The 15,511-nt window shown below is 32.3% G+C and overlaps 2 protein-coding genes across 3 annotated transcripts; one reads left to right on the top strand and one right to left on the bottom strand.

Annotated features, from left to right (window-relative positions):
* The first annotated feature begins 734 nt into the window (after nucleotides 1-734).
* Nucleotides 735-5,902, top strand: LOC140825457 (DNA repair protein recA homolog 3, mitochondrial-like). 2 transcript variants are annotated; one of them, XM_073187243.1, is made up of 9 exons: nucleotides 735-977; nucleotides 1,501-1,558; nucleotides 2,416-2,633; nucleotides 3,271-3,358; nucleotides 3,444-3,616; nucleotides 3,720-3,866; nucleotides 4,269-4,400; nucleotides 5,040-5,436; nucleotides 5,618-5,902. In XM_073187243.1, the coding sequence occupies exons 1-8, from the start codon at nucleotides 918-920 to the stop codon at nucleotides 5,430-5,432; spliced, it is 1,269 nt and encodes a 422-aa protein (XP_073043344.1). In that variant the 5' UTR covers nucleotides 735-917; the 3' UTR covers nucleotides 5,433-5,436; nucleotides 5,618-5,902. The 2 variants fall into 2 exon arrangements, with proteins under 2 accessions (XP_073043344.1, XP_073043343.1); XM_073187242.1 differs by having other exon boundaries at nucleotides 5,540-5,902.
* A 2,807-nt stretch (nucleotides 5,903-8,709) lies between these two features.
* Nucleotides 8,710-11,812, bottom strand: LOC140828034 (putative transcription factor bHLH041). The gene is made up of 7 exons (XM_073191002.1): nucleotides 11,547-11,812; nucleotides 11,319-11,444; nucleotides 11,087-11,207; nucleotides 10,903-10,965; nucleotides 10,095-10,805; nucleotides 9,594-9,992; nucleotides 8,710-8,839 (listed from the first exon to the last, which is right to left on the bottom strand). Exons 1-7 carry the CDS (start codon nucleotides 11,660-11,662, stop codon nucleotides 8,771-8,773), a joined length of 1,605 nt encoding a protein of 534 aa, XP_073047103.1. The 5' UTR covers nucleotides 11,663-11,812; the 3' UTR covers nucleotides 8,710-8,770.
* Nucleotides 11,813-15,511: the final 3,699 nt, after the last annotated feature.

The raw sequence follows: 15,511 nt of genomic DNA, 5'->3' as shown, positions 1-15,511 counted from the left end.
CATTTATTCTACTGTTATAATGGCGATCAACCGTTTCAAGGACTCTAAATTCCACTTTAGTATTCTTATTTAATCATCAAATCAAACTTAGTATAAACTCTTACAAATCATTTCTGATAATTATAACAAGAGACCATCTCGTATAAATTTTTAAGTCGACCACATTTATATCCTAAATAATTTTTTTTATCACTCGTAAGGAATATTTTACTATTATAAATCACAGGTACAAAACATTATTCTCCAAGTCCACATCATGAATAGTGTCCTACTAGCAAGGGATTCAAACTATATATGATTGATGAGCATCCATCCATCCATCCCTTTTCAATTTCAATATCGCATTCACATCGTGTAATTAAATTCTATAATTGGTTCTATTGGCTAATTAAAATTTAAAAGGCTATATAATTTACCATCATATATGCATGTGTATATATATATATCTATTATTTTTAGTACAAAGGGGAGGGGATATTCGAACCCTAGTACAAAAAGAAAGGATAACACCTGAGATCAACTGGACTATAAGTCCGATGTCATAATTTACTATTATTCAACATTTTGAATAAAAATAATTTAATATTATTCAAAATGTTTTTTTGACAGAAATATTATTCAAAATGTTTAAATAAATCAACTTAATTATATAATTTAAAACTACAAAATTGGGATGGAGAGAGACACCCCGCACGGGCCACTGATTAAATATAATAATTCAATTAAATGTTTCCTTTGGTCTCCATAAACGAGGAGTTGAAAAAGGAGGGAAAACCCCCTCAAAAACCCTAAAACCCTCTTCTTCCACTTTCACTCTCTCGTAGTGAAATTACAGGGTTTTTGAGGAGAGCGGGTTAACACAAAAGCGTAGGGATTTTTTGCCCTATCATTATTTTTATTTTGAGCTGGAATTCGGAATGGCGAGGTTTCTTCAAAACGTTTCTTGTATTAGGCGATGCCTGTTTCCGCAATTACAGGTTTTTTTCCTACTTACAAGCTTTGTGTTTGTTCACTTCATTCTGTTTCTTTTCGATATGACGCTGGAGTTTTGGTTAGAAATGAGAAGTTTTTTGTGTTTTGTTTTGAGGGGCCCATGTGGTCATATAAAATATTTTTCACGTTCAAACCCGGTTCTTTGCTCGAGGGCTTGTTAGAAAGGGGGCGTTTTACTATGTGCTGGTGCGTGTGTATTTTTTTCTCCCATTTTTTGGATTTTCTTGCTTAGAACTGGAAACACATGTTTGATTTTATGTTATGAAGTTGCAATTTGAAATTTGGGTTTGTTTCATCAGCTTCAATGAATCTATATTCTACGGCCTGTTTTTCGACACACCAAAGCGTGCTTGCTCTTCTTTATGTCTGTCGGAATGGGGATTTGGGGGAGGGGTCGCCTGCTGGTTTGTTTTGTTGTTAAGCAGTTCCTCGAGATTGTCCTTTCAGTTTCCAGGAAAAACAGAAATGCCCTTTGCATTCTTAAATTTCTTATTATTGATTTTTCAGGAATATAGAAAGGGAATATTGAAAACATCCACTCATATATGCAACATTTCTACAAAAGGTACTGGGATTTTTCTAATTGACTGTTTATCGCATATATTGATGTCTTCTGTGCCCACTTAATAACAATTGCATCTTTGATAAATTCGATCACTATATTGCATCAAAGTTGTTGATATCAAAGTCAGTGTTTCCTTTTTTACTTGCTTCAGATTTATGTTTATATACATGGGACACTGCCAAATAAGTATAGAGTGGACTAGTGGCTGAAGTAATTAAATGAATGTTTGATTACTAATTGATATGTCCAGGAATATTTGAATGTGTGTGTGCCTACATTTTAACTGAGCGATTATGTTCTCAATTGTCCGAGTCACCTATATAAGCTGAAAAGTTGGATAAAATTAATTGTTCATGCTTTACACGTAATTTTCCCATAGACGAAGATGTCTTTCTTCTTTCATTATATAGTACAATGTGAACATTATCATTGAGTATGCTTAGTGCAATTTCTTCTTCACGTACATTTTCATCCATTCCTCCACCATTTGTAGTTAGATGATCGATGATGCGACTTTCTTCCATACCCTGATCTGATATCTCGATGTTTCAGGATTGTTGTTCTTGTACACTCTTATTCACAATCATATAAATCCAACGAATATCTGTCTTGAGCTTTACAAGATCAGTTATGGCTTTACCAACTTATAGCACAGTACTTGGTTGGCAATGATGAATACGGTTTTTTAAGGAAATAAGCCCATTGTATTCTCCTATATTAGTAAGCTTTTGTGTTGGGTTCCTACAGTTCTTTTTGGTCCTCTTGCAAGGTTTTCTTGCATTAATCTGTTTATATTCATCTTGTTTTCTTTTTTGAAAGATTCCTAAGTGAGTTGATGCTGCTCTGTATGCATGAAGGTAAAAGAAAATCAAAGTCAGACAATGGTGATTCTGGTGAAGAAAATATGTCCAAGAAAGATTTAGCTCTGAAGCTTGCTTTGGATCAGATCATTGCATCATTTGGAAAAGGATCCATTATGTGGCTCGGGCGGTCTGTCTCTCCTAAGCATACTCCAGTGGTGTCCACCGGATCCTTTGCCTTGGATATTGCACTCGGAATAGGTGGACTTCCAAAGGTATTATACGTAAAAAAGATGTCCATGCCTGAAAACTTGTTAAAGAACTTCAAATTGTATTATCTGCACACTGCCCTATCCTCCTTGTATAGGAGTCATGGTTTTGGATCTTATTATCATGCAGCTGGGTATGTGGTGTAAGTTACAAAACCTTTGAATGTGGTGAGCACTCCCTCGTACACTGCCAAGGGAAGGTTAAAATTTGTTAACTTTCACATTGTATTCTCTTTTCCTTCATGGGGGTCCAGTCAATTATCTTCTACGTGCTTTTGTTTTCAAAATTTATTTCTCCATTTTATTCAGATTTTATTATAGTATCGTGTGGACAGGTATAACTAATCTATTTGTATGGTTTTTCTAGACCCTTCATGTGTAAGCTATTGATTATGCCCTTCATGTAGATCCTCTACATTTAACCTTGAAGAGTATATCCTCTGCATTTAACCTTGAAGAGATGTTATTGATATATATAGTATTACTTATGGGCTACATAATGTGAGTGTAAACCTTCTTGAACATTTTGTCAATGAACATATATTAGGACACCCGTACATTCGTACAAGGCAGCTAAAAGCGTGAGATCATTTTTTTGTCGGCAATTTTTATATTTAAATTTATGTAATGATGTTTACCATAGGGGCGCGTTGTGGAGATATATGGTCCAGAGGCTTCTGGGAAAACAACTCTTGCTCTCCATGTGATTGCCGAGGCACAAAAACATGGAGGTTGGTCATTTTGCCTCCTTTTAACTTCCCTAATGCTTGTTTTATTGACAAAATTTGTTTCTCTACCTTTTTTGTCCTTTTCTAGGTTATTGTGTCTTTGTGGATGCTGAGCATGCACTTGATCCAGCATTAGCGGAGGCAATTGGAGTAAACACTAAAAACTTACTTCTGTCACAACCGGATTGTGGTGAGCAAGCTCTCAGTCTTGTGGATACCCTGATCCGAAGTGGTTCAGTCGATGTAGTTGTTGTGGATAGTGTAAGTAAGACGTGATTCCTGCTTATAATGTCATCGAAAGACTTCACGAAGAAATTGGAAATCTTTTGTGATGCCATTTATTTTTCCTAGTTTCATTTTGTAGGTAGCTGCCCTGGTCCCTAAAGGTGAACTTGATGGTGAAATGGGGGACGCACACATGGCAATGCAAGCTAGACTTATGAGCCAGGCACTTCGGAAATTGAGCCATTCTCTGTCACTCTCACAGACAATATTAATTTTTACAAATCAGGCAAAGGCTGTAAACTTTTATTGCGAAACTTTTTTTATTTATTTTGCTGCTGTCTTCCTCTTTATTGCCATATATCCTTGAATGTGTTTTTACTCAAATGTGTTGCCTTTTTGTTGTTAATAAACCAGAAAATAATTTTCATCCACATTTTCTGTGCATCTTGTTGCATTCTTCACAACTTTCCCATTAATACTCATTTTCTCTTTGTGATCTTAGTTTGTCATGCAGCATATTTGTCCTTAATTTCATGAGCTTGACACGCTTTTTAATATCTCGTCCACTTTCTACTTTTACTTTGTGCCATGAGTTAGATAAGGTTAGCTCAATCCCCTTTCCTTCCAGTTGTCCTTTCCCTTCAATTTCTTTCTTTCTACATCCTTGATGAATTATATGTAATTTTAGGTAAGATCCAAGTTGTCTACCTTTGGATTTGGCGGCCCCACTGAAGTTACTTGTGGTGGAAATGCTTTGAAGTTTTATGCTTCAGTACGTCTAAATATTAAGAGAACAGGCCTTGTCAAGAAGGGAGAAGAGGTATGCAGCTTGCTCATATGTCAATACCTTGGAAGCTCATACAAAAGTTTTTGTAGTAACGAATATCTTGCATCTAAATAAAATGGAATGATTATCTCGTCCTCACATTTATCTTGGTTAATTGGTCTGTTTTTCTGTCCCTTTTGCAATGCGCATAACAATATAAACTCTTAATTTTTGGTGCTTTTATTCTTTTTCTGAATAAGTTATTTTTAATTGTAAACAATTGTATTCGATCTGTGGAATATGGCTTCTGGAGAGAAATTGCACTTCCAATTTACTTTACCAGAAGTTCTACATTGTCATCCTACGTTCCTAAACAAAACAATACCCGTATAATTATATGATAAACTGGATAGCTTCCTCTTGAATACTATCTGATATTAGCATTTCCATCAATTTGGCCATTTGATGTTGAACAAGAATGAACAACTTATTTGGCCTTTTGTTTTCTCTCCAACTCTCTTTTTTCTCAACTTTTGCTTGTTCATGCACTTTACGTTTGGGAAAAAAAAATAAAGTTCACTGCAAGACACTGTGTTTGGTTTTGCTATCTTAGAGTGATAAGAGTTAAAGAGCACTTTGCAATGATTCAATTGTAAGTGTATTTTAATTTTTAGTTGATTTTTTCTTCTGTAGGCTATAGGAAGCCAAGTTCATGTGAAGATTGTAAAGAACAAACATGCACCTCCATTCAGAACTGCCGAGTTTGAGCTCGAATTTGGCAAAGGAATTAGTCGTGAATCGGAGTTGATAGACTTAGGATGCAAATACAAGTTCGTTGTAAAATCTGGTTCATTCTTTAACATGAATGGTCAAAATTTTCATGGCAAGGAAGCTTTGAAGAGTTATCTGTCTGCAAATGAAAGTGGGCGGGAAGAACTTATGAAGTTGCTTAGGGAAAAACTCATTGACGTTGAACCAGATGCCACAAATGATTCTGTAATTGGAGCTATAGGTGGAGAGATCACTGAAGATGCTGCTGCATCTGACTCGACTGATGAAGAAATTGTTACTGCTGTTCAGGCATGAAATTGTAAGGTTATTCTTGATCAAGAAGATGAAATAACGATTTTTTTAGCTTATATTGCTGTGCAAGTTCTGCTTTTCCCGTCTAATCCTTTTCTAATCATGGATAGACATCTGCAAGCCAAGATCAGTAGAAATTTTGGGACAAGTCTTGCAACCAATTTACCCGCAGTATTCTTCGTTGTCAGGTGCTGAAGTCTTGAACTGCACAGTGACAGTAAAATCCCAGATACCTGATGTTTCAGGTCTTTCGGTCGAAATTTTACTTGTCCACAAAATCGGACAAGCAGGTAACCGGTTGATTGTATGGTTGTATGATTTACTTCCAATCATCCGTTTCTGATGTTCGGCCCGAGTTTTTGTATGTTAAAAATGTTCTCTGTTGTATATTCAGCAATGTTAATGGTTAAGAAAAGTTATCAAAGGCAATTAATTTACGACTGCCATTTTTATATCAGCTGTTTATCGTCTAATTTTGTTTTCTGTTGAAATGGCTGTGATATTTAGTACTGTTCGTCTGGCTGCTTTTAAGTTATAGATAAAAACACGCGCCCTTTATCGAGGATGTTAAGCTTTCGATGACTTTATGTATAAGAATGGTGGTCTTTGATTCAAAATTCATGTATTAATGATACCAAAAGAACTAATTTAAAGTTTTAAAAATAACATGTATGCATAAAATGGCCTAGTTTTTATTTTTTTAGCCGTCATCAATCATAATTTTGGATTATTCTAGTATTTATAAAGATTTGACTTGCATTATGACCAAAATTATAATGGTAGAGTTTACAATTTATACACCTCAGAGCAAAGATAGGTTATCCGATTTTTATGGATTGTACAAAGATAGGTTATAATTAGAGTGATTGAGTCGAACTATATATTTTTTACCTCTTAAAATTTAATTTGGGTTAGTTGTCACCAACTTTTTTTCCAAGGTGATCTTGATTCAAAATTCATGTATGAACGCTTCGAATCTGGGCAGTTAGTCAATTTGCTTCCTGCCACAAACACATCACCCCTTTTTCTTTCAAAATCGTCTTTTTGGTATTTCATTGAGACAACTTCTGGAAGTGGGCATATCGCCAACTGCAGCTGACCACAAAGATGAGATGATATGATTTTGCTACAAAAAAAAAAAAGAAAAAAGAAAGAAGATCCTTAGTTTAATTTTTAGCATTACGAGAAAACCCATATATGAATGCCGACTACTGGCTTCTATACTTGCCAACAAAAAATCGACATATAACTAAAATCGCAAACATACAAACATATAAGATCTAGTGGGGGGGCTCAACTTGTTTCATACATATTTATTGCCCTTCACCCTTTCTAATCAAATCAACTCGATTTTAAGTGTAATTTTGTTGTTGGAAAACTTCAAAACTATTTACTCTTTTACATCGACATCATCCGTACTTAATATACAATAAAATACCAAAACACAAAATGAAAAGAAAATAACAACAGTTTTGTTGACCATTAATTTTCTCTTCAAAATCAAGACAGAAATAGAACACTCTAAAAGATACAATATAAAAGAAAAAACTATTCCAAATTAGAAACCTACGAAAGGTTATTAAATGATACAATTAAACGTAAATTAATCATGAAAGCGATTTTCAAAAGAAATGTTAGTGTTTTGACATTTGACCATCATTGAATATGGCCTTCTGTTCCTTTCATTTGATGTGATTCTAATTGGTCCCCATAAATTTATTGTCAGTCAAGATAGGCAACAAAAGAATTTGATATACACATACAATTCAAAATTTCAAATTGACATTTTAAATGATATATAATTAATTTTAATTTGAAATGAAAGAAAAATAATATAAAAATATAAATATTTATGAATATGTTAATTATTAAATAGTTTGAATCGAAAGAGGGAAAAAATTAAAGAGCGTGAAAGTGAGAGAAATAAGAACTTATAATATAGAAGGCTTCACGACATTACGCCATCGATAAGTTGAGTGATTTGGAAATAACTTCTATTTTAATTGGAAAATTGTAATTTAGATTATGCAAGTTTTTCACATTACGATTTTAGTACTTTGTGTTGTCAAATTTTAATTTTAGTCCTTTATCTTGAATTTTTTGTTTAATTTTCTTCCTCTTCCAATTTTGTTTCTTTCTCGGTCGTAATGCTGACTTGACGTTAATGTGATCGTGTGACACTCATGTGTACAATTTTATGTCTACATTACTAATTAAAAAGAATTAAAATGACAAAAATTTTAAAAAATTGAATAAAACCAATTTTAACAATGTATAAGATCAACATTGCAAATAAACAAATATAAGATGAAATTACTAATGAAAATAATATATATGATGATTATATATTATTATAAGATTATTTAACAATATATTCTAAAAGCCACTTATATAATGGTAGAGAAAAACCACCTTCCAATAATCTTAAATAGTAATCTTGATTCAGGTAACTGCAGATCTTATTATATAAATAAGCATTTTAACATTTTCTGCTTGAGAGATTATTTTACGTTTATATTAAAAAAAAATTGAAAGTCCATATCCTAAATAAGTTATATATTTAAATACAATTATCTCAACATTGGGACTATAATGTAAAATTAATGTGATTGAAGTTTTTAAAACTATATTGCATTTTTTTGATTACATATACATTTGATTAATCAAAAAGCAATTTTTTTAACCTAAGTTACATACAGTACGATTCTTTAATATATATTAGTAAACAGGATCTTTTAATTGATAATAGTCGAGAATCAGCCTTTTGTATCTTTTTTGTCTAGATTATGAAAAAAAAATATAAAATATTTTAAATTAATCGGTGATATAATTTATTTGTTAAATTAAATATATAGATATAGAGAGATAAATAAAATATAAAAAAGACAAGATTTGTATACCATATAACTTTGAAGAAATAATATTTATTTAAATGGGTACACACGAGATAGAGATAGGTAGATAAATTTCTGATAAGACAAATTACAAAGTTAAATATAAAATTTCTTACTCAAATTATTAATAAATTGAAGTCTCTATATAAAATCTGATATTTTCTAGTATATGCCTATCAAAAAAGAGTTGGCTACCAAGATTTTCCACAGTGCGCTAATTAATTTTGGTAAAAAGGAATTCTTTTTTGATTGGAATGCTGGATTATAATGCTATTTATACTTAATATACCAGAAAATATCATATTTTACATCCGAACCTTCATAATTTGAGTAGGACTTGTATGTATGTATGTATGTATGTATGTATGTATGTATATATATGTGTGTGTGTGTGTATGTGTGGATATGGACATGTACCTAAATATAGAATATTTGGGGGTAACTTTGTCAATATGTTGAGTCATCAACAACCCTTCTCACGGCTTCTTGGAAATTAGACTCGTCAAATTCATCTCCCTGAGGACAAGAAAATCAAACAAGAAATTCTCAACTTTGATATCTATATATTTATATGGTTTCATCTCAATTATATTTTAGCAGTCAAATGATTGAATAAAGAATAATCTGCATGTGCGTAAAAATATGTATATATATATATGTGTGTATATATATATATATACATATATATACATATTTATTTTAATGGTGCCGGCGGCTAAGAATTTGTGATAACGCCAATCGGATTAATTTTATAAAGTTTTAGAAACACGATTTTTAATGATTTACATATTGATGTTTATGTTTATTCGCAAATCGGTGTTACACAGTATACATTATTTCGGGGTTGTGTACGAATGCCACTTAAGCTTATGAGATAGTTAGCAAAATAAATTGGATCAATTTTGTTAAAAATTAAACCCTTCGAGGGTATTTGCTTGGGCCGGGAAATGTTATTTTTCAAAAAAATTAGTTTTACTACCCTCGAAACTAACTATGCTATATTTCGAACTAATTTAATTTATTAATATTTTTTATTTTTGCATAGTAAAAATGATTTTTATTATTATGATATGTAATTTAGTGTTATAAAATTTCAAAATAAACCAACTTAATTATTCAAAATTATATTATATCATACAAATATATGTATGTATTTATATGTATATATTTATTATAACAAAGTAATCATTACTATTAAATATTGCATAACATTTATGAATTATAAGCCATGCAATAAGCCACCAAATTCACAAAATAATCATCGACGTACCTCAATTCTCAGTCTCAAAACCAAGGCATGCACCGAATCTGATTCCGCCATTCTTGCGTTAGATTCAATAGACATCAAGGTAAGATTCATTTGCTGTTTCAGGAACTCCAGAATCGCACTAACCAAATCCAACATTCTGCTTTCTCCTCGTACTGTAACACTCAAATCCAAGATTCTTGCTTCTGATGTCGATTCTGGAACACGATTCATTTCAACATTTACCCTTTCTTGAACTGAAGAAGAAAATGAAGGCCCCTCCAAAGATTCTTGTATTATAGGTTCTTTTCGATTCAAAAGCCGCCCCTCCAATATCTGGTTTCTTTCGCTGAGTTCTTCCACTTTAGATTTCAATGAACTTAGATACTCCGTAGTGCTGGTAAGAACAGAAGCTTTATCCTTCTGTAGAGAGGAAAAAACCCTTTCGTTCATTTTTGGAGATGGAATCAGAATTTGATGATATGTTAAAAGAAATCAATTCTATTTTACTTGAATCAGACGTACCTTTGATCCTACGGGGATTAATGATCTTAGAAGTTGAAAGCTTTCATTTAACTTTTCGCGGCGTTTCCTTTCGTTAATCATGTGGTGCAACTGAGCAGGGGTAGGCCGATTTTCTTGAATCGCCAACTCTCGACTTCTTTTTGAATGCAAGCTTCTGTAGAAAACAACAGCTCTTCTAAACATGCTACTCTTACGATTACGAGCTGCAACGGGGGCTAAAGCCATTCGATACCTTTGAAATGGAGTAGCATTTTGGCTTACAGGACTGACTTTGAAATTTGGTGCAATATTCTGAGTGGGCGGAGAAGTTGAAGAAGAAGATAAAACAGCAAGAATGGCTTTTGTCATGGCAGCATCTGCACTAGTCGTAATTGGAAAATTTTGAATTTGGCTTGCATCTTGGATGACTTGCTGGTGAGACGATGAAAATGGCAAGCTTGGTGCCAAAAATGGAACCGAATTTAGAGCAGTTTCCATGTGGGATTCTTGAATAATTGCTTCTCTTTGTAGTTCTTGAACCACAGAAGAGGTGGGAATATTGAACATGAGAGGTGAATATCGTTCCGGGCTATCAAACGATAATGACCTTAACGATGACGACGACGATGAGGGTCGGTTTTGATCCACAGCTGGTTGAGGGCCTAGTGCTGATGCTGCTTGTTGCGAGAAATCCATGATCTGGAATATATTATTCATAATTTCTAGTCCTAGCTGATAAGAAAAAACACTGGTTTTAATTAATTTCATGCACCAAATGTAATGATGACAGACTCGGTCTAGACCAAGAAGTTTTACTTGTTTTTCTTACCCGAGGTTCGTTGCGCATTCCTAGTTCAATCTCTCCCTGGGCACAACTCATGAATACAACAGTCTATGCATACAAAGAGATGAATCAGAACATGAAAATTTTCAGATATACGTACGGAAAACTACCTTTTTAACTCATAAATTTCGCTTATGATCAGCGCATGAATATATGTGAGCACACAAACCTTAATTCCAGCTTCTTGATAGAAATCCAGCTGCGCTTTACTTGATGCCATTCTTTGAAAATCATGCTCCTTTAGCTCCACGTAAGGAACATGGTTCATAAAAGCAAACCCTGGAATTCGCCTAAAGAAAAGATAGTAGTAACTAAAATCGACAACTTGAAGACAAATAAACTATATAAATTGTGCGCACTCCTTCAGTTTCACCATAGTCTAATACTAGCGTATGCCATACCCGGTATCCATATAGTTCATCGACTGAGAATATGCATCGAAAAGCCTCCGGGCTAGGCTTCTAGACGACGAGCTCTGCTGTTGGCTGCTTATTTCTTGATAGATTCCATCCAGGAACGACAACAAACTGTAAGAAAAAAATGATACAGTAAGATGATCAGTCAGGTGATTCAGAAATATATATCTGGTCGTAAAACAATTTTATCGATCGATCGGAGATCCTTCTCACTTGTATGATTGGGGTGGAAATGACCATAAGCAGATGTAACAACTGCCCACAGATTGAATCATACGTAGAAGGAAAGAGGACCTGTCTCCTTTATCGAAGAGAAAAATGGAGTCCATTGGAATCAGGACTTAGGGTTTAAGGTTGTCTTGTCATACATTTGATCCTTGTACATGTACACACATATATATATACATATATATATGCACACAGATACACTTCAAGTCCATGGTCTTAGTAAATAAAACATACAGAATATAGTTAAAACAGACAAGGGGCATGAGGTGTGTGAAGAGGAGAATTGAAAAGTATTGATGAAAAAAGGAGAAGGGACTGTCATTATTAACAGAAAAAGCAAGAAAACAAGCAGCTGGAACATGAAAAGTATACGAGAGAAAGAGTAGTGGTGGGGTGGGGTTGCGTGGAAAAGTATGAAGCAGGTCAAAGTCTTGAGTCAAAGTGGGGAGGCAGGGGTTCTTTTGTCATTTCATTAACTTATATACTGTGGAAATTACAAGTGTTTGGATTAATTTTATTTTTACCCCTGAATTATGGTTGAATTGCAAAAGGCCTTCTCAGCTTTATGAATTTATGTTGGCTACTCTTGGCACATTGGCATTTCCTTATATATATACATTCATGTATTATTACCATCTTTAAATATATTTATATATATATATATTTTTTTTGAGCAAATATATTTATTTATTATTATCATCATATTTTTTCTTTGAAATATATTTATATATTATCATCATATTTATATTAATTTACTAATATAACATTACTATATTATTCGTCTCATGTTGTTCTCCTGGTTGGGAAACTAAGTCAGGAGTGTCTCGTGGAGGGCGACCGACTGTACATGTACGTATAAATTTTGTAAGTCGTCATTTCCTTATCACACGAACCTTTGACTTTTTGAGAAATGGCTTAATTGCACTAGTCTACTTTTTGTCATACAATTCCAAATATCGAAAATCGATTTCTTTTTATTCACAATGATTGTCGATTTCATTTCTACCTCGTAAGTCAAATTGCATGGATTCATAATTAATTTGTTAAATCGGATCGATTTAGAGTGTTTTTGCAACCTTAAATAGTAATCATTTTAAAAATCAGTTTTATGTGTTTCTTAACTACATATTTTTTGTAATCTTCTGTTTAATTTAATCTAAGTTTCAAAGTTGGTCATGCTATGATTTTGATTTTTCAAAAATATTAATTATGATATTTTGATAAATAAATGAAAATTTCTTTTGGATATTTTTACCTGCGATACTTTTGAAGAGGGATTTTGTTATACAATTAAGAGAATTATGAGGGGAAGATATATCTCTATGATAGGTGATATGGCTGTTGCAACTATATATTGCAAACAAGAAGATGAACTCGTGAATGAGCGTCAGAGGGAGTCTAGCGTAGCCACTTCGATGCTTAAGTCTGCGGGTAAAGATGAAAAATGGTTGTATATGTGTGAATATACGTGAATCTATGAATATGCCAAAGGATCCTTGAATATAAATCATACATGCTATTTATATTAAAGAAGCACATTATTACCTTGTTTTCAGTGTCAACTTACTAATTAGGACAAGATGACTGAACATACTCTAGTTCTGACAACTTTTCTGACACGCCAAACTCATGTGATTCTGATAGTAATGATTGTCAACCATAAGGTATCTCATATTAGTGCACTTGAGTGAATTGTTATTTTCAAGGTAGCTCGGGTAGAAATCACTCGGGAGCTTGTCAGAAAGCCCGGGTTTATAATAGCCCGGGATGAAGATGTCTCGGACATTTACCTGTTCGGCTACTTATAAGCTCATGCTACAAACTCACCACGATTCGGGCGCCCCATTTAATGTCCCGGATCATCCATGACCCGAGATCTTCCGGAGGTAACATTACCTTTCCTCGATCATCTAAATTAAAGATCAAGTTCACGAAGTCGGGGGTTTTCTTATTTAGGAATCCAGTTTTTGAAGATTAAATGGCTAATTTGAATAATAATAATAAAAAAAGTGGGTTATACGAAGCTTCTAAGACAATTGTAATATAATTTTTATTATATATATATTATCGTTCAATCAAATTGCGGTATAATTGATCATGTGGGTCGAGGGAACTCTCCACCAAATCAACAAACATCTATTTAACTTAATTTATTTATTCAAAGGTCTTTTGACTTTTCAACACATTGATAGATCGCTCAACTTACATGTTCTAAACATTCAAATCTCAATTTGAAATATAATAAATTCGATTATATTACATTCAAATATATAATTTCTAAATTTGCTGTCAAAATCAAGTGCAATACTTTTCCTTTAAGATATCGTTTTCAAACTCTATTTTATAGCGGGGAATTAATTAAACAAAAAGAATACGTAGCGATTGTATAAATGCGTCAGTATATGCATGGCCCATTACTCTAATATAAGTCGTACTACTTTTCTATCAAAACTTAATTAGTTGACATGTATTATTATTATTATTATTATTATTATTATTATTATTATTATTATTATTATTATTATTATTATTATTATTATTATTATTATTATTCCAAACATATGTTTTATTAATTCCAAAATTAAGAAATTTTTGTTTAATGTGATCATTACAATAATTTTTTTGAGAAATATATACCAAACATATATTTTTTTAATTCCAAAATTTTCAAAATGTGATTTTCTACTGTAGTTTTAGAATATCGAAAACATGACCAAATAAAGCAATTACTTTTTCATTTGGTATCAATTTTACACTTAAATAAAAAAAATTATAGTTGACATAATTAAGATTAATCCTAAGAAGATGAATCTTAAAGTGGATATAATAACGGTTGAGAATAATATTTAACAATTAAGATTTATTGTTTATTTTATTTTCTAATTTTGCCATTTTTTACGCATAAAGTCATCATCCTATCGTTAATTCGTTATATAAAAAAATATTACAAATTTTAATGTTAAACTGGATTGATAAAACGAAATAAGTACAATACGACAACAAAAAAATCAACTAAAAATGATAACTCATACATACCCATCAAATGATACTAGAAACCCAGACACGTGTACAGATTTTTAATGTAATTATTAAAAAATAATTAATTTTTTTAATATTTTATTAAAATAGGTTGTTATAATAACTTTTATCGAATAAATTAAGGGCTGTTTTTGCCCATTATTTAAATGACCAATGAAATTACTCGAAGGATTTGTGGATTATCATATAGTAATATATAAGTGTTCAAAAATTTATTTCGAATATAAATAACTTGTGAATGAACTCGAAACATGTTTGCAACATTTTCTTAAAAAATGCGAGGTGTGAACAAGACAACTTAATATTTGAAAACATTAACAATAGATATAGTTTAAATTTAAAAAAATATCGAAAATTAATCCATTTAATCCTCTAAGTTGTCATAAATTTTTTTTTTTGCCTTCTAAACTTATTAAAGTTGTGTTTCAGTCCTCTATGTTTGATTTTGGTTGGTTTTTAATCTTATTTCATCGGAGTGCTGATGTGGAATTGGAAAGTTCACCAGTTTCTGATGTCATGAGAGTATTTTTCAGTACTAATGGGTTTCTAGCTTACTTTTTGAGATAATAAGAGTACTTGATAGCTAATTAAATTTTTTTTTTTTATAGAGTTTTGTTCGTTATATGAATTTCACAAATGATCTTAATGCTGTTAGTCATAGATTGTGGAAACCCGAGAGTGGCAACAGATGCATGCATGTTTCAATGTCACGGTGATATCGAAACCAGTATTCAAACTTTAAGTTTTTTTCCTTATCGATCGTCTTTCTGTTAACATCGACGATGAGATAAAAAAAGATGTTGAGTGTATCTGATTTGGCTTAATATAAAATTTTCGAGCTTTGTCGACGAGATTTGAGGGAATAGAACCCTTGAATGAACATCAAAGCAATCACGAACTATTAAAGAAAG

This window comes from Primulina eburnea, chromosome 3 (genome assembly GCF_022965805.1).
Source record: "Primulina eburnea isolate SZY01 chromosome 3, ASM2296580v1, whole genome shotgun sequence".
In the NCBI taxonomy this organism is placed as follows: domain Eukaryota; kingdom Viridiplantae; phylum Streptophyta; class Magnoliopsida; order Lamiales; family Gesneriaceae; genus Primulina; species Primulina eburnea.
This window is presented reverse-complemented; position numbering and strand designations above follow the sequence as displayed.

Bases quoted from the DNA above. Each gene is read 5' to 3' on its own strand.
- LOC140828034 (XM_073191002.1), bottom strand. From the start codon at position 11,662: ATGGACTCCATTTTTCTCTTCGATAAAGGAGACAGGTCCTCTTTCCTT. The intron at 9,993-10,094 runs GTACGTCTGATT...TCCTCTCTACAG, and splicing joins TAATCCCCGTAGGATCAAAG to AAGGATAAAGCTTCTGTTCT. The intron at 8,840-9,593 runs GTACGTCGATGA...TCTTGTCCTCAG, and splicing joins TTTTGAGACTGAGAATTGAG to GGAGATGAATTTGACGAGTC.
- LOC140825457 (XM_073187243.1), top strand. From the start codon at position 918: ATGGCGAGGTTTCTTCAAAACGTTTCTTGTATTAGGCGATGCCTGTTT. The intron at 2,634-3,270 runs GTATTATACGTA...TGTTTACCATAG, and splicing joins GAATAGGTGGACTTCCAAAG to GGGCGCGTTGTGGAGATATA. The intron at 3,867-4,268 runs GCAAAGGCTGTA...ATGTAATTTTAG, and splicing joins TATTAATTTTTACAAATCAG to GTAAGATCCAAGTTGTCTAC.